This window comes from Papio anubis, chromosome 10 (genome assembly GCF_008728515.1).
Source record: "Papio anubis isolate 15944 chromosome 10, Panubis1.0, whole genome shotgun sequence".
NCBI classification, from domain to species: Eukaryota; Metazoa; Chordata; class Mammalia; order Primates; family Cercopithecidae; genus Papio; species Papio anubis.
The window spans coordinates 14,712,513-14,732,552 of NC_044985.1; the positions used below are offsets into that span (position 1 = coordinate 14,712,513).

The following is a 20,040-nucleotide window of genomic DNA, read 5'->3' on the forward strand; positions in this document are numbered from 1 at the left end:
TTTATAGACTAGCCACTGATGTTCAGAAAGCTAATCCATGACCCTTTCACCCCTCATCCACTGATCCAAGATCAAATTCTATTTGCCACTCAGCCAAAAAAGAAAGAATGTATGCATATTGGAAATAGTTCATCCACAAGAAAAGTTTAAAAATTGGGTAGTAATTTTACAGTAATTAAAAAATATGTTAATCTCCATAAGTATCCAAATACTTAAAATATACTAGCTAATTTGTTACTGTAAAAAGTTATCTTGAAACTTCACTTCTCTAAGGAATCCCATCTAAAACTAATGTGTTTTTTTTTTCCTGATGTCATTAAACAAGAACTTCTTTTTTGATTACTTCATTTCATATATCAAGAGAAAAACAATGTTAAAAAGTAAGTTTTGGTATATCTCTCATTGTGTCTTAAAAAAGGACAGCTTAATGTATCAGCTGCAGTAGTAGCACTCAACTCCTCATATGATAAGAGGACACATGAGTTCCATTTAATCTCTGGAAAATACAGTATCATATTAAAAGGAAAATGATTTCTATGACTATATTGTAGAAATACTGTATAAACATGTAAGACTATGCATATTGTTACAAGATAGAAAGGGTGATAATGGTGAATATAATTGCTCAGAATTGAAGAACGTTGAAGCAGGGGAATTCAATTTCCATAGGTCCTAAATTTCAATAGATCCTAAATCTCTTAACAACCAAGGCATTGTTTTAACAAGAACACTGGACTATTACTTTTCCTAAAGACTAGGTAAATTAGTTTATGATTGTGGTATGGCTTTGCTGATATAAATATATTTATTCACCTTTGAGAGTTGCTCATATTCAAATAGCACTTATTAATTATGTGTGCATGTTTATTGACTTAGTCTCAGTTTTTATTTCTATATGAAATATGTAAAAAATTGTATCTCAGTAAATGTATATATAATGAATATCCTATTAACAAAATTTTACAAATTAAGATTATGAAATCATCTAGAGTAATAATTGCCGATACCAACAGATATTGATCAAATACAATGAATAAAATATATTATATCAGAATTCATGTATTATCTTACCTTCACAGAATAATAAGAAATGTTGATTCATGGGACTAAAACTGGCATCAAAATATGTACATTGTTCTTTCATGAAATTACATGAAATGCATTGGCGATTCAATAATCCTTCAGTAGAAGCACTGGAGAAAGAAAAAGGAAGTTATTATAGAAATGCTACTATTCTAGGCCCTTGAATGTGTGGTGTTCATATTTAAATATAATATAAACAGGGGAGTTACATTGGTATTTGCATAGAGGTTCATTGTAAACTATGAATCACCATATACACAAAATGTCAACTTCTATTAGTAATGTTAAAACATACACATTTTTCTTAATCTATTAAAATTAAAAGTATGTATATTTTTACATATGCAATATGTATGCTTGTATGTATGGCTATAAACAAAGAACTGATTTCAATGGAACTCAAAATAACTTACTGTTTTTTGCATTTTAAATAGATATTTCTGTGTAAAATCTTAAAGGGAATTTCCCACAGATATTATTCAATATTTAATACATACTCATTGAAAGAAGGAATAAACACTTCCACAAGTCAAACAAAACATCAAGCTCATGATTTTCTAAATTAAACATTCTAAACAGTACAATTTGGTATCAGTGCCAAATTTTCCCCATCATTTACTTGCAGAAAATTACTGATTTTAAAAAAAGTTGTATTTGTATTATAACATATATAACACTAACAACAACACACACTTTGAGATAATGAGGTGGTAAAAAGAAGAGTCATCACTATCTTTATTCTACAATAATGGTGCTTAAGGTTATAGGAGTTGAAAATATCCTAAATTATTCTGTGCTCATTAATGCTATCATCAGTCAGTGGCTCTGGTCAGATGCGGTGAAGCCTGTAATCCCAGCACTTTGGGAGGCGAGGCAGACGAATCGAGGTCCAGGAAGGTCGAGACCATCCTGGCTAACCTGGCCCGAAACCCGTCTCTACTAAAAAATACAAAAACTAGCCCGAGAGGCTGAGGTGGCGGGGAAGCCTGTAGTCCCAGCTACTCCCGGGAAGCTGAGGCAGGAAAGAATGCGTAAACCGGGCCGAGGCTTGCAGTGAGCTGAGATCCGACCACTGTACTCCAACCTGAGGCGACAGAAGCGAGACTCCGTCTCAAAAAACAAAAAACAAAACAAAAAAAAACTTGATCCAGACAAAGGCTCATTCATTTGGAATGAAATGATTTTTGGCTACATATTTGCAAATGAATAATATTCACGTTGGTTTTGATGTGCAATACGCTGTAGGTATGGGGATTGGAACGGGGTGTTAAGGCAGATACAAGAAACAGTTCACAAAATCACAATTCCATATTTGAAACACTGTGAGATGATTATAATCCAAAATTTTCTTATAATAGTCAAAACAATTAATATATACTAAGCACAAATCATATTAGTTTCACTCATGATAACTTACAAAATATTTGTAGTCAATTTTTTTTATTTTGTAAAATTTGGGTTAAACCTGTATAACATAAAATTTGCCATTTTAAGCATTTCCAAGTGCACAATTCAGTTTCATTAATTACATTCATAATATTGTACAATTTTCACCACAGAAAACTTAGAAATTACCCCAGTTGCACACAGGTATTCAGTGACACACTAAGATTTAAAACCTTTTTCTCTCTACTCTTCCATAAAGCTTTTAGATCCAAGTTCCCTGGAGATTTATGTGGTATTTTCTCATTATTTAGATTATGAGATTGCTGAAATAAAGAGATGCAAATTTTGAGACAAAGAAAGTAACAATGACTACGGTAGCAGTCCTACTCCTGCAGGGGTGCCTAGTGCCATATATTAAGTCAACCAATGATCATTTTTATGGCCTGGACAAGACATTGATTGCATTTTCTGGGTCAAACACTAACATTATCTTACAGTCAAGCCAACTGGCATTTGATGAGCTATTTAAGGGAAAATTTATTGGTACTACATTTTCTTTATAACACAGTCAACTACACTAGTACACGTCAGAGATATATTGACTGTTCTACCTCAGTCACTAGAGAGATAAGACAAGCACACAAATCTAAGAAGCCATTATGATTCAAATCACATTTTAGACTAATAATGGGAAGAAAGATTGAGGCAGTTCCACTTGCTAAACTTAACCAAGTCTAATCTTCTGATGCTGTCATTTTTCTTTGAGTTTTAAAAAATAGGAATTTTATAAGATATAAAGTATTTCTACCTCTCTAAGTTATAGTTTATAGCTACCAATATAAATCATAATGTATGTTTCAAGAAAGATAAGCTTCAGGTCACCAAAAGAAAAAGTGACCAGTACTTTGATCAAGATCCCTAATCCAAAATTCAAATCACTATCTCTATATAAATAGCTTTGTTTCCTGGAAGTCAGAATTAAGAACATGGGTTCCAGGAGGTCCAAGAGAATAAACTAAGAATATAAAAATGATATATTAAGAAAGGCGATTAAAAGGACAAGGTTGCTTCTGATGAAAGCTAATTGTGTACAAATAAGAGTGTGGGGGGTGATGTAGAGGAAGTCGGGGGACTTCAAACATGCATTTTTACTCTCAAAGGAAAGTCTATGCGACTTGGTAAGAATTAGTGGTGACACTTCTTCAAACATGATGAATTTCCCCTGAGAATAGGTCATGGCAGTTTTGACACTTTAAAAATGGATCTGTGAAATGGAAATTAGAACATGTATATAAAGTCTAGAATTAATAGGCTGCTTGCCAGTCAAAAATAAAAGTCATTCTTGTGGGATCCTGGTAAAAGCTTTCCGAGTAAAGAGACATTTTAATACTAAATAGGTGCGAGCTTAAGCCTCTTTTTGAGTATAGTTTTGCATTTGGGAACATTGAACAGACGTAATTATTTTCCCAAGTATTGCTTTATTTTAGCAAGCAATGAGCGTTCCTTATTTAAATAAGGATGCCTCCTCCTGAAACAATCTCAATGGGTTTTATGAACGACAAGACAAAGGGGGAAAGCTTCCTGCTTGATACAGTAGACTAACTGTTCACAACAACATTATACTGTACAAGAATAAATTTCACCTGTGCCACATTAATGTACTGAAAATTTAAAATGAGACTTAGCAGGAGATGAAGGCACAAGGGAAAATATTTAAATGTCTCCGACGTGGAGAGTTGAGAGAAACAAGCCACAAAAAAAGATACTAAGAAACTACAAAAGCAGGTGAAGAAAAGAATAAGGAGAGAACAGAGCAGGAAGGGAGAAAGCAGGCTGCATTGTCTCCAGTCCTGCCAAGGGAGAGACTGGTGCAAGAGTGTGAAGCTTTGTCATGCAAAGTTGACTCTCCCTAGCTATGTTGCAAAAGACATTTTAAATTTTTCCTTCCCTTCCTTATGCTACATAGACAGCCATTGAGAAGCCAGTCTGTGTAAGGAGATCCTTGCACACTGCTTACCTGTACAGCTGCCTTCCTCTGGGAGAAGATTCAGTGCTCAAAAAGTAACTGTCCAGGAAAGAAAACAACACAAGCATTAGACACAGATCTATTTTTTGTGATCTGTGAATTTTGTCACATTGTCACACTGAATCTTGAATTCACACGGAATCTTCACCTGAATTTTCACATTAAATCTTCACTTGAAGTTTTAAAAGTGTCAAAATACAGAAAGGAGTTGTTTTGCTATTCAAACACAGGGCTTTGATCAATCTGGGAAACATATTTTTTCCCCTGATAAAATCATCCTTTTACATACTCTCTCCCAATCACTGTGTGTTTGCGTGCACACACACACGCATACATGCCTCTGTGTAAGATGCCTCTGTGTGAAGTGTGGAAGAGGTCTTTAAAGAAAGGTTATTCTTTCCATGGCTGGCTTGTTTTGACTAGGACTATGGTAAGCAAAACATAATTCTAGTAGAAAAGTTGGCATTTGACAACCCTGACTTGCAGCCTGACTAGGGAACTGAAAACACTCACATTTTTTGAGTAGTTTCATCGTATGCCAAGATCTTGATCACTTCCCAGTTTCCTGATGTCAGATGCCGCACGGTAATTTGCTCACTTTTACTCTGCAAAGAAATAGAAAATATTGATTTTCCTTTTATTTAAACAGCATCTCTCTGTTAAACACGAATGTACCAACTGCTCGTGACACTTTGAATTCTTTAATTCTCAGTTAACATTCAGTTTTCTGTTCCGTAGCTCAAGAATGAACGTGCGTTCCTGTAAACACAGACCAAGGTAGGTAGCTTAGTGCTTTTATTTGAACTACAGAAAAGTCATTCAGAAAACTCCTCTGGGTAAGGGTGAATCAAGTATACCATGTTGATGGCAGCATTTGATACCAAGGTAGGACTTTAATCACTCTCATCTAGATGACTGGCAGCTCTACAGTTAGCTTTTTTTAAAAAAATACTTTAAAACAAAATTTACTCCAATAAAGACTCAGGTTTGTATTCATTTTAACCTTTGCAGTATGGGCATTGTTATAAGATTTGCCATTTAATGCAATAATTTTTTTTTCCAAGATGAATTCATGTTGATGAAGGTAATTAGTTTAATCAATGCTTCCAACGTGTTTATAGGACTAACATTTTAATATGTAGAAAACAGATAGTAGTATTGTCTAAAAAATATATATTGCTTGACCCAAAAAGTATTCTTAGAAATACTATCATTCTATTCCTTAATCATTTTACATAGTTAGAGAACACTGATTAGAATGGATTAGAAAGATTTGGAACCAACCCAAACGCCCATCAATGATAGACTGGAGAAAGAAAATGTGGCACATATACACCATGGAATACTATACAGGTATAAAAAAGGATGAATTCATGTCCTTTGCAGTGACACGGATGAAGCTGGAAACCATCTTTCTCAGCAAACTAACACAAGAACAGAAAACCAAACACTGTATATTCTCACTCATGAGTGGGAGCTGAACAATGAGAACATATGGACACAGGGAGGGGAATATCACACACCGGGGCCCGTCAGGGGATGGTGGGCAAGTGGAGGGATAGCATTAGGAGAAATACCTAATGTAGACGATGGGTTGATGGGTGCAGCAAACCACCATGGCCCGTGTATACCTATGTAACAAACCTGCACCTTCTGCACGTGTATCCCAGAACTTAAAGTATAAACAAACCACAAAACTGTTATCTCTGGTTTTGTGTATACTGAAGTTACTTCATTCTGATTCCTTATCTCAGTGCTGATTTTAAAGGGACTATTACTACTGTTCCATTATCAATTATGCTACATTAATGAACCTTTTGACAAGTGCCTTTCTCATCTAAAAGAAGTTCCCTTTATTCCCAAATTTCTAAGGTTTTTGAATACTGATTTTGTTGAATTTTGAATTTTTGAATACTGAATTTGTTGATTTTGTTGGATCCTATGTCTGCATCTATTAAGGTGATTATAATTTTCTCATGAAGATTTAAATGCAGTTATCTTATATATTTTTGAAATTTTAAGCAAATTTTGCATTCCTGTGTGAAAAATGAGTTAATTTTTTAAATGCATTAAATAAGTCAACTTGTCAATAATTTGTTCAGTATTTTTAAACTCTCTTATACGGTCCTTTCCCATATTGTCTTAATTTGGTTTTGGTTACAAGATGATACCCATGTCATAAATTGTACTAAAGATATGCCATCTTTTTTCATTTTCAAAATAACATAAAATTGGAAGTGTGTATTCTTAGAATATCTGGTTAGATTCACTTTTAAAAACAGCCTTTCCCTGATGTGAAAAATTTTACATCACTGATTCCATTTTCTTAGCACTCTGGGGGATTTTGATTGTTTCTTAAATCTGATTTTTGACTTTTTTCTGGATTGCATCCATTTCTCCTAAATTTCAAGTTTATCAACGTGAAGTTATTCATAGTATTCTTTTAATATTTTTAAAATCTGTAATTTTGTCCTTTTCCATTATTTATACTTTGAAGCTGTCTACGTTATTATTACCCTTGATAGCTATTATAGATTTAATTACTTTTTCCAAAGAACTTATTTGTTTTATCACACTGCTTTATTTCATGTTTGCTTACTAGCTTAATAAGTGCTACTCTTTCAATTTTTTGTTTGTTTGTTTGAGATTGAGTTTCACTCTTGTTGCCCAGGTTGGAGTGCAATGGCGTGATCTTGGCACACCGCCACCTCCGCCTCCCAGCTTCAAGCCATTCTCCTGCCTCAGCCTCCCTAGTAGCTGGGATTACAGGCATGTACCGCCATGCCAGGCTAATTTTGTATTTTTAGTAGAGATGGGGTTTCTCCATTTTTGTCAGGTTAGTCTCTAACTCCCGACCTCAGGTGATCTGCCTGCCTCGGCCTCCTAAAGTGCTGGGATTACAGGCATGAGCCACTGCGCCCAGCCTACTCTTTCATTTCTAATTTCCTTTCTTTTACATTTGAATTTATTCGCTTCTTTTCCTAAATTCTGACATTGGATATATACATAATTTCATATATGCATATAAAATTATTGCATATATTAAAAATTATTGTTTATATGTACTGCGTATTTTGGTATATGTAGTATTTTCATTTAGTTCCAAGTATTTGCTGATTTCTTCTTGAAACTATGAATAGAAATTATATTTTGTTTCTAAATGTCTGACATTTTAAATGTTATAATTTGTGCAATTCAATTGCATTGTCTTCAGAGAGTGTAATCTGTCAGCTGAGTAACACTTTCAATGCATTTTTGGTAAAAATAAATTCAGAATTAGGTTCATATGCGACAGTGTTATTATAACCTCTATTTTCCCATACAACTGAAAGTGTAAACTAAAAAGGCATTCTATAGCTTACTGCACATGTGTACTAACAGAATCTTCCTTTGAAAAATTTTCTTATTGGTGTGTATTTGCATTTCAATATCTGCCTAAGTAGTCTATTTTATGTTCTTAGTGGAAGTTCTCCAGACGTCTAGCTGTTTTAGGTCAACAGCAAGTCTGTGACTTCTTTGTGTCACCTTCTTTGTATACTATCTGATGTACTACTGTGATTTACAAGTATTTGTTGACTAACGATGTAAGTGCAAAGACATCCAATTTGTGAGATATGAGACCTGCACAACCCAAAGGCTGGCACAGAGTCCTAAAGTCATATATTTTATTGCCAAGTTCCCACAGAAAAATAACTCAGTGGATAGCTCCTCTTTCTTACTCATTTCCAGGCCCTGCTTTGAATGAGCCAAGGACGGGATACTAAAATTTCAAGGTTTTAGTGCACCTTTGATGCCAATTTCAAGATAAAAAAAATCTCAAAACGTTAAAAAAGGGAAGAAACTTTGCTCAATATTTGAAAACATCTGGAGAAACTTTTGGCCCACAGATTTCTAGTTTAATTATTTTCTGTTTTTCAAGATATTTTGGTGTGTGTGTGGGGTGTGTGTGTGTGTGTGTGTGTGTGTGTGGTGTATGTGTGTTTTAATTAAAATTGCCATGAGTAAAAACCCAATGCTTTGAAAAATGTTTGAACACAATATAAAAAAATAAAACTGTACACTATTTACTTCAATGATACTTTTAGTTCAAAATACTACACTTTCAAGTGTAGGATCAAAAGATCCCTTGTCGGAAGCCATAATAACAACCCTACAACCTTTTGATTTATTTTAAACAGCTGTAATTGCCTTGCTTGCTTTTTACCTATCAGGGCAAATATGGTATGAGGAACAGGTTGAACCCCCATTTTGCATATAATAGCAAATATTTACTTTCTAATAACCTATATAAGAATGTCACAGCAGGGCACACATTAATTTTGATCTGGTTAATAGTCTTAATACCAATCAGAATATGGTAGATGACTGAGCGACAGTTAAAAAATAAATATTAAGGGATTTGAGCAGATTTCACAAAGCGATGTTTGTACTTCAGTTAGGGTTTCAAGCACCTTCAGCAGAAATACAATCACAGGAAACGTCACTTAACAAAGCAGGAAAGAACAGCAGTTTTTACTCTACAGTAACATTTCTTTCTTTCTGTGCATCCATAATCTCTGCAATATTAACTTGATAGACTAGAAATACTGCATATAAATATAAAACTGTAGTGAACTTTTGATAAAGGCAATATGATAATGCATTTTAAATTGAACTAATATTTCGTCTTTAATTTAAGACTAAAAAGCAACAAACCTTGTGAGTTCACTCATTCTTAAAAGAGGGGTGGAAATTTGGAATAGAGTTTTTATTTGGAACATTAGACATCAGACAAGTGCCCTTGAATTCACAGAGATTTTATCCTGCTCAAGGAAGTTAAATATTAGTTTTATAGTTCTATTTACAAATTGGAAACACATTGGGTATCAATACAAGTTTAACGGTGCATGTGCTTTTACCTAATTACACATTATTCATTCAAATTTATTATATTAAATTTTAACTTTTACAGCTTCTAAATAAGGGAAATGTTGTAGTGCTTAAAAATAGCATGCTTTAATTTGCCATCTATTCACCACATGAGATGAGCTAATTGTTTTCAGACAATGTCCTAATCAGATACAGCAATGAAAGTTAATGCAAAAATTCTACTGGGTTGATTAGGTGATAAAATTGTGGATTGGGGGCATACTATTTTCCACAGTATTTGCAGTGAATAATGTACTTAAAATTGTTCCAAGTGAAATCATAAGGTCTCATGGGTAAAACTTCGTGTTGCTGAATAGAGAAAGTGAATGGATTCACCAACATATAATTTTTCACTTAACACAATTTTAGAAGATGGCAGGGCCGTTCCTTATGCCTATGAATCTGAACGGCTGAACACAATGAAAACCCTGCTTACTCCATATTTGAGAGAAAAAGGTGCTATATCTTTGATAAAAACCTATCTCTTGGCTGCAGCCTGAATGGCAGGATGTTACAGTTCCTGAGATGAGAATTCAGAAGTTTGAAGTCAACATAACAAATATTTTTCAGGGAGTGAAGGGATCAAAAGTTTAATGGTCTGGGGTAAAAAGTTTTGTATCAATGTATAACTGAGGAAGTACATAAACTGATATTAAAATGCATACTAAACACTCTATCCAGAAGAACAATTTCTTTAGCTATATAGATTTCAGAAAAGTCATAGTTTTTTAAAAAATTATCTTTAGTAGAATATATGAAAGTGGAGAAAACATTCACAAATTTTGCTTTCATATATTCAAACTGAGAGTGATCTGGAAATACATATAGTAGGGCTTAGAAATCTTTTACTTTTGATCCAGCAATTCTGGTTTTGTTAATCAATACTAAAGAAATAATCCACAATATAAATAAGCTTTATATACAGTGACATCTATCATTACAACGAATTGCCAGTAAATTAAACACAGAACAACAAAAAATGGTGATTGATGCACATCCAGTCAACTCAATATTAATCTTCTAAAGAATTTTTTTTTTCAAAATTATTTAGCATTGTGGGAAAAGTATGCATTTAAAATTTAAATTTGACATATCAGGATGCAATACTGTAGTTTCTATAAAATTACAATAATGTTTAAACGAAGACTGGAGGAAAACACATGCATTCTTTGCTTCTTTTATTTGTATCCTTTGGAATCACTTTAACAAGGACCGCTCTTGTAAACGAGAAAAACAAAAAAAAAAAAACAAAAAAAACCACTAAAATATATGTAATGACAGTCATCACTCTCCATAATGAAAATAGCTTGAAAGCAATAATTTTCCAGCTTGGTCTCTAATTAATGATTTTTCTGGACTTACTGATAATATGAGAGAGCAAATGTTTGCAAACATTTAGTAATTTCATGGAGTAAGGTACTTCAAACAAATAAATATATTCTGAGTGAACCAGTAAGCTCTCAACATAGGTCAGCGCCAAGTACTGCAAAGGTGATCTGGCTGACTGCTGGTGGCCAAGGCCCCACTCCTGTCATTTCTCACTTTTCAGGCATAACAATTTTAAGTAGAATTAGGTAACATGGCAAGGGAAGGAAGGGGGGAAAAAGTCATCAATGCTGGCATGCATTACTGTTTAGGCAGTAAATTACTGTACTATTTTTTGGAGAGCCAATGTGGCATTACACATCAAAACCTAAACAAATACATACATATGGATATACTCTGCCTGCGTATCTTTTAACATCTAGATATATAATTTTGTGGGAAGAATGATAAATAAAGTGTTTATAAGGGCTTTTAACTCTAAATCATTTCTAACATCAAAATACAGAAATAACTTTAATGATGAATAAACTTGATCGTTTAAATACAGTACAGGCCGGGCACAGCGGCTCATGCCTGTAATCCCAGCACTTTGGGAGGTTGAAGCAGGCAGATCACCTGATGTCAGAAGTTTGAGACCAGCCTGGACAACACAGTGAAACCCACCTCTACTAAAAATACAAAAATTAGCCGGGCATGATGGTGGGTGCCTGTAATCCCAGCTACTCGGGAGGCTAAGGCAGGAGAATTGCTTGAACCCGGGAGGCGGGGTTGCAATGAGCCGAGATCGTGTCACTGCATTCCAGCCTGGGTAATGAAGTAAGACTCTGTCTCAAAATAAATACATACATACATACATACATACATACATACATACATACATACATACAGTATATCTGCTTGATGTAATGCTGAGCAGCTATTAAAATCACATTTCAGAAAAATATAAAATGTTAAATATTAGGAATACAATGAAATGTTTTAAGAAAATGCGCACTTTGGGAGGCCGAGACGGGCGGATCACGAGGTCAGGAGATCAAGACCATCCTGGCTAACACGGTGAAACCCCCTCTCTACTAAAAAAAATACAAAAAACTAGCCGGGCGTGGTGGCAGGTGCCTGTAGTCCCAGCTACTCGGGAGGCTGAGGCAGGAGAATGGCGTGAACCCGGGAGGCGGAGCTTGCAGTGAGCTGAGATCCGGCCACTGCACTCCAGCCTGGGCGACAGAGCGAGACTCCGTCTCAAAAAAAAAGAAAATGCTTATTAGTTATTATTTTAAGGTTATAAATGTATATTATGCTATAATTGCAATCTTTAGGGGAAAATTATGTATTTCTCATGTAAAAAAGAATTTAACATATACACAATAATGGATTAAAAGTGTGAGAATGTGAGGTAATGCTATTGTGGGTCATTTTATATACTCCTTTATCAGTTTATTCAGTTTGAATTTTTCAGAATTTTATAGTTCATAATGCCAATTAAGCAGTCATAAACAAATCATAAATAGCTTTTTTGTTAGCTATTTTTAAATTGAGGCAAGGTAGTGCAAACTCTTTCCTAAAATAATGTATGTGATTGTGTTTGCGTGTGTTTAAAGTTAGGTATAAATTGTATTTACCTAGCACTGACTTCTGACTCATTAGCAAAGTAGACTAATTTTAATCAATTGCCAAAATATTCATAAATAATCATGCAGTCACGTTCATTTCTCAATGAGGCAAACCACAAATTACTTGAACAGCAACCAGAACAGAAGAAAAATGTTTTCTACTTCAATGAAGGCTTTGTTATAGTCTCCATACAGAAGAGGAACAAAGTAAACACAAGGTAAGAACTTTATAAAGTTTTTCTTCTGAACATTTCAGAAATACAGGAATTAGCCTACATGTTAGGCTGGTTTGACTGTAAAATAGAAGGTATTTCTTCCCTAGGCTTATTAAAAAAACTCTTGGTTTGGGTGTGTATAAATATTTTAATTCCTACATGTCAACATCACAACCCTACCCAATGCCATACTTTTTAAAAGACACTATTTCTATTATTTATTTGTTGAATAATGGATACAAAAATACAGTTAGATAGAATGAGTAAGATGTAGTATTTGATAGCACAACAGGGTACCTACAGTCAAGGACAGATTGTCTTCTTTGGAGAATTACACATACAAAGATGTACTGTGCAAGTTTTCCTATCCTTCACTATCTCTTATAAATATCTATAATTTGTATGTAATCTTCTTTACCCCTTACATTTTTCACAGAGCTTCTTGAATATAAAGTACTGAAATTTAAAAATTCAATGAAATGTTTTAATCAGTTATAAGATTTGGAAAGTGTGTTATTTTGGGGGCCAAAATAGTTCTCTAATATTTGTGATAACCAAGTTGACTCTTCATTAGCAAAAGTTTATAAAGTAAGGTAATTTGCTAGTCTAGTTCCCTTCAGTTTCATAAAAAAGTTCCCTTAATTATATCTGACTTATAGATATAATTAACTGACTTATAGAATCAGATATTAAGACATCCAAAATTTTATCCATCTATAAATGCATACATTTATTTAGAGCATAAATAGGATCATATTATGCATTAGTATATAACCTGTTTTTCCACCTTAATAATATGCTATGAAAATCAATCTACATCTGTACTGTGGAAATTGTATGTGTTCCAAATTATTTGTTTCAGTCTTGATTCAAATTAAAGTTAAAATAATGACAATTATTTTAATTGCACAGACGCTGAACAAGTTTCAAATTTTAAACTATTGACATAAGATTTGGAGACTCTAAAGCATTAAGCTGTCCAATACAAATATATGTAGATAATGGTAATCATTTGAGAATGTGCACAAGTCTTAAAGGTTCTAAAAACATAAGATTACTAAGGTCAGTTAGGTATCCTTGCCATATTTATATTTATTCTATATTTTGTAAGTACAAAATTATTCTTAGCTAGTTTGTAAAACTCTCATAAAGATCCCATTTTAGCCACAGTGACTTTTCATTAGAAAGTCTTTAACCTGTGAGACTAGAGTATTTATGCATATGATTTTGAAGGATGCTTTATTTTTTCATGAATGCTTGCTCTTGGAAAGTAAATTCAGATTGACTCATTAGCCTTGTCATATTTAAACTAACTACCTGAATTTACTAATTTTTTAATAATAAAACTGTATAAACCCTTCATATTCTTTGATTAGATTAAAAAGTAACCTTTCCCCTCTTTTTATCAGAAAGTCTATAAAAATATAACATAGACTTTATAACATGAAATCTATGTTATTTAACATAAAACATCTATTTTATCCTGTTTTTAAAAATCTGCACTGTATTTGCTTGTGGAGATGTGTCATAATTTATTCAACCATCAATTTTTGGTGGATATTTAGGTTGTTTTGAGTATTTAAAACTTTTACAGCACCTGGAAAATATTACTTGTACAAAATAGGTTATATGTATTCATTGAATAAAAAATCTTCTCTAGATTGCCTCAGGTCCTCAAAAGTTGGGAGGTTTTTATTTATTAAATTCTATATCCCAAAGCCCTCAGTTCACAGGACACACATCTAACTCATTAAATTGTACTGAGTGTTGAGACTGTTTTTTGGGAAGGTAAGGCTTGAATGCATGGCTATGGATGGAGGTCCTCTTCCTAAGCTGTCTGTGAGTTGTATATATGGCTGGGTTTCACGGCCATAAATTAGAGGTTTAGAATGCCACAAGAACTGGGCCTTCAGTGACATGAGGATAATGAAATCAAAACATGGAAAAAAGCCAGCACTTACCTGAATGAGGAACATAGCTATGTGGTGAAATTCTCCACGTCCCCCTTGCTTAACAGGAACTGTCATAAAGAATTTGCTGCCATCTCTAGAAAACACGGGCTCCTCATTCTAAAATATAGAAGAGCATAGAACAATCTCAAAAAAACGCGTGCAACCTGTGCTGCCTACTGTTAATTCCTTCATGGGTTATACCAAATACTGATTTAAAATTAGTTAGGAAAATGGGCACACTAATTTAAAAAGATGAATGTATGCTATTTTTTAGTTTTTTAAAAGTAAATCTGATAAATTATATGCATATGTGGTTGAGTTGTGGGAAGGATAAGCAAATTTTGTGCATGGTGGATATGAATGATTTACTATTAGACTAAGGACACTTTCTAAATTGGTTCAAACAAGAACTGTCATATCTTCACATAAGAGTGTGTTTAGTGATATATCCTTCAAAGATAAGGAACATGCAAACATCTACACCAGTTTACCAAAATAAATCTTTTAATTATAAAATTCTATAACATATTTTTTGAAATCCTTTCTTCCGCAACTGTAGGAACTTGAAGGTTCATTTCTGATAACGTATTCATAAATTTACTGAAAATACATAAGACAACAGGCCACAAAATTGAAAGGATTCTATAGGAAGTTACTTAATTCAAATTTACCATCTTTATTGCTCATCTCTCCACAAACACAGAAACACAAATGCCCACCTACAACTGTGACCCCATTTGATAATTTTTAAACTCTGGTGACACATTAAATCAATAGAATTATTTTTGAAAATTAAATGATGAAAGTCATATATACATATATACACACATATTTTATATACACACACATATATATACATAGATATACATAAACATTAAGAAAATATATTTATCTGACAAAACATTGAGTTTTTTCTGCTGGATTCATGAGAGTGATTACATATATGGTATAAAGTAAGGCTTTGATATGGGTCCTGAGTAGCACTGCACAATCACCTTCAAGCCCTTTTAGATGACTTGGCCCTCTGCTGTCTTTCTGATCTCATCTTTTTCATTTTCTTGCTTCTTCACTGGGTTCCTGCATGATCCTGTTCCAGGGCTTTTGTACTTTGTATTCTCTTGGTCTGGCTCTTCCTCTTATCTCTTTCAGGTCTCTGGTCTGAAATCTCCTTATCAATAAGGTGTTCCCTTATTACTCTATATAAAGTGAGACTAGGAAAGTCAGACCATCCAACTCTATCTGACATCCATCATCTCCTTTTATTTTCTTTCTAGTTTTCCATAGCACGTGATATAGTTTGGATCTGTATCCCAACCAAATCTCATGTCACATTGAAATCCCCAGTGTTGGAGGTGGGACCTGGTGGGAGGTGACTGGATCATGAGGAGGAATCCTTCATGAATGGTTTAGCAGCATCCCCTGGGTGCTGTCTCATGATAGTGAGTGAATGAGTTATTACAAGATCTGGCTGTTTAAAAGTGTATAACGCCTCCCCCATCCCTCTCTTTCACCTTCTCAGGCCACGTGAAATGTTGCTCCATGTTTGCCTTCGGCCATGATTGGAAGCTTTTTGAGGTCTCTCTGGAAGCAGAAGCTACTATGCTTCTGTACAGCCTGCAGTACTTAGAGCCAATCAGACTTCTTTTCTTTATGCATTACCTGGTCTTTTACAGCTGTGCAAGAATGGACTAATACAGCAACTATGACCATTCAATGTATGATTTGTGTATATGTGTTTGTTTGTATAAGAATGTATGTATGTATGCATGAGATTGGTACAAAAGTAATTGTGGTTTTGCTATTCCTTTTGATGGCAAAATATGTATATGAATGTATGTACATATGTACATATCGTATATGAATATATATATATATATATGAGATTGGTGCAGAAGTAATTGAGGTTCTTGCCAGGAAAAGCAATGCCATTAAAAGCCATTCTCCCTTTGTACTTCTCTCAAAAGATGAATAGCTTTTTTCTCATATACGGATATATGAGCATTCTCCCATTTACATTGCCTTCTTCCCATTAAAAGTAATGGCAAGAACCTCAATTACTTCTGCACCAGTCTCATATTTACATATGTATGTATGTATGTATGTATGTATGTATACAGTTCTCTGTAAATGTATGCCTCATAGGCAGGAAACTTGTATTTTTCACTATTGCATCTGTAGCACCTGGAACAGTGAATATCATGTAAATTGAGTTCAATAATTATTTACCGAATGAATCAGTCAATTATAAGTATTTTAATATACTGAACAGTCTGATTTTAGCTTCATTTATAATACATCTTTTGACAGTAAAATAAGGATATTTTCCTTATCTGCATTATGAGCATTCAGGAAAATACAAGTAACATATGTAATAAATTTAAAATTCTAAAGTAATATACCATTCAAGGTTGGAAAATTGTATAACTGAGCATATAATGGATACTGACAAAATACTTGACTAAGTGAATCACTTCTTTCAACTATAATAAAGTCAATAATTCTATTTGTTCCATCTCCTGCTCCTGTGGGATATATCTCTCTTGGAGTTTCTTTTGTCTGGAACAACCTTTTCGTCTTCCTTTTTCTGCTAAATCTTATTCATTTTTTTTACTTATTCTCATGAAACAAAAGAATTTCAAAGATTTCTCTAGTTAGGAAATCTCTCCTCAGATATTCTAAAAAGTATCTTGGATTCATCTTTATCATGGCTTCCAATGCAGTCTATTACATTGATCTGTTAATTTGTTGGCTTCCTTCACTAGGCAATTAATAATTGAACTAAATTTTAAATTTTATCTTTTTAGATCTATTGCCTAGGACACGGTAGGTCCCAACTCATAATTGGTGAATAGATGAATATATGGATACAATGAACAAAAATACCAGTTATATATATCATTCTATCCACCAGATTTACCCCCATATAGCAACTCCTCCCTTACCATTCTCCCTTTGTATTTCTCTCAAAAGATGAATAGCTTTTTTCTCATATACGGATATATGAGCATTCTCCCATTTACATTGCCTTCTTCCCAGTTCTAGTACCTTAGAAGTAGTTCAGAACAGGAATAGATGAGGGCTACAATCTCAAACGCCTTGCTGGACTAAAAAATCTGCTCCCCACACTTGACAATGTCTGGTGATAAACACTCAGTTCCATACAGGTGGTATCAATCTCACTGCTCAGTTTCATGACATTATACAAGTCAGTGTTTTTGACACACAAGATGGTGAACTGGGGATATTGGACTCTATCCCTTGACCAAATCTATCATACAGTGGTCATCCCAACTGCATGTCCCTTGAAAGCTAGGCTAAGCATGCCTACTTCTCTTTGCCTTATCTACTATGCAAAAAGAGTATATGATGATTCTATTAAATGTATAATTATCTTCGAAATTTGCTGCTTCTTATTACTGCTACCATGCTCATCCATTAAATTTCATATAACTCTAAGCATTTCATAAAATTCTCTTAGAGGTTCTGAAGAAAAAAATCAACTGTGAAAAATGACCAACAGCATTTACTAACTGAATAATAACTGGATGCTTTGTTTTTTTAAAAAAAGTTTCTATTAAACATTCATAAATTTGGGATTTGAAAATTAGATAGCATAATCTCTAAAGAACATGCATTATGTTAACATATGTTAAACTATTATGAATGTCACTGGCAATAAAAGTAACAGCAAAAGATGTTTAAGAATGGAGGGAAATTCAGAATGCATCATTATTATGTGTTATATATTTTTCATTGTTCTTATTTTCTATATCTAATTGAAATTTGTGAGTCTATTATTGGCTGTAAAATCAGGTTTTTTTTCTATTTTATTTTGTATATTGACTAAGGTAAAAGTATTTATATTAATAATCATGTATAAAGACACATATACTCATAATATATATACAAGCATGAATTTGTGTCTATCCATCTACCTACCCTTCAGACAAACTATTATTTATAATCCTTTTTACTTTTGTTCTTAATCATTCAGTTACTATCTATTGAGCTCTTCTTACCTATCGAATTCTATATTAGGCATTTGACTGACAATTACGAGCAAAAAATAAACATCCTCACGCCCTTGTATCTTAGTTAAAAAAAAATCATAGCAATAATTGTGTAAGTGTTACACAAAGATAACACTTGACTTTAATATAACTTTTATTGGGAGATGTGATTTGGTTAGGCTAGTTAGACGAAGTGACTTCTTATATAGGCAATTTAAGCCAAAGTTTGAAAAATAAATAGGCTTCAAATAAGGAAGTTTGAGGGAATTTTGTTCAGAAGGAAGGCCACTCATGAAGTCCCTGTGCATATGAGGGTCCATGTAGCTAGACTGGAGAAAACAGGTAAAATGATTCTATGACACAGAGCTGAAAACGTTTTCACTTTCATCACTTGTGGACCTTTTAAGGATGTTGGTTTTTATCTGAAGGACAGAAAGAAGAGAGAAAAGTTCTGTGAGTTGTGGAAGTGCAAGTATGAGGGGAATGTTAGTAGCAACAATTAAATACATATTTTAAAAAGGTCACTCAGTCAGCCTGCAGTGTGAACAGATTGGCAGGTGCCTGAGGAGTTGAGACATGCTGGATCTGTAGTTTGAACATGGACAGTGTTTGTGAATTAGAGGAAAGTAAATTGACTTGAGAGATGTTTGAAAGTAAAATCTGTACGTATTAATTATATATAGATAAAAATGAGAAAAGATTCAAGGATGACTATTAGATAAATAGTTTTAAGATCTGCATGGATAATTATGTCATTGACTCCTATGATAAAAATAAGTAAGACTGACTAGAAAAGGAATGAGTTCAGTTCAGACCTGGGGAGTGTGAAGCTACTTTTACAGATTTAGGAGGAGATGGCAAGCATAAATTTGGATATTTCAGAACTCACTGAAGTGTCTGGATAAATGTGAAGGTCTCAAAATATGAGTGGGTGGTCATTAACACCACAGACAGAATATAAAATAAAAGAGGGCTTTAAAGAACAAAAAGAAAACCAAACCAAACCATACCACACATATTATTTCCCTTTGTAAAAACTCAGTAATGGAGTTAAGAGTAAAATGAATTCAGCTATATTTAAATAAGCTCTTTGTGTTTCCTTCTGGATTGTCCAGGATGAGACCATGTAACGGTGATTAGGTTTTTAGTCCCTTATGTTCATCTTGATTCCAGCCTCATTTATGTCACAAACTAGAATTGTGAGCTAGAATACAACTAAGAAAAGAAGTATTTATTTGAATAATCTCCATGATCAATTTATGTAAAGGTCGGGTCAATTTTTCAGACAATTTGAACAATGCTAATGATTTCCAGTTTGGCTAGGTCCTGAGTTTTTCTCCTTCATCTACACAAAAGTGTACTTACCCAAAATAATTTAAAAAGTGATCCTGGCAGTTATTCTGCAATTTATGTCTCATAAAAAAATGGAAGTAACCTTTTCACAAATGATGCCATATAAAGCCCAAGTGATAAGTGATCCTTTTAATGAAAAAGGATCACTCTGTCAAACCTAGCAAAGCCTTA

The 20,040-nt window shown here is 33.6% G+C and overlaps 1 protein-coding gene across 6 annotated transcripts in view; it reads right to left on the reverse strand.

The window, feature by feature from the left end:
• The window catches only part of DPP10 (dipeptidyl peptidase like 10), a 1,394,248-nt gene that overhangs the window by 58,524 nt on the left and 1,315,684 nt on the right, over positions 1–20,040 (reverse strand). For all 6 annotated transcript variants that reach the window (XM_017947907.2, XM_017947910.3, XM_017947911.3 and 3 more), the window contains exons 13-16: positions 14,516–14,623; positions 5,009–5,100; positions 4,487–4,534; positions 1,072–1,193 (exon numbers count right to left, since the gene is read on the reverse strand). In XM_017947907.2, coding sequence (XP_017803396.2) covers positions 1,072–1,193; positions 4,487–4,534; positions 5,009–5,100; positions 14,516–14,623 — 370 coding nt within the window. The remainder of the gene's footprint in view (positions 1–1,071; positions 1,194–4,486; positions 4,535–5,008; positions 5,101–14,515; positions 14,624–20,040) is intronic.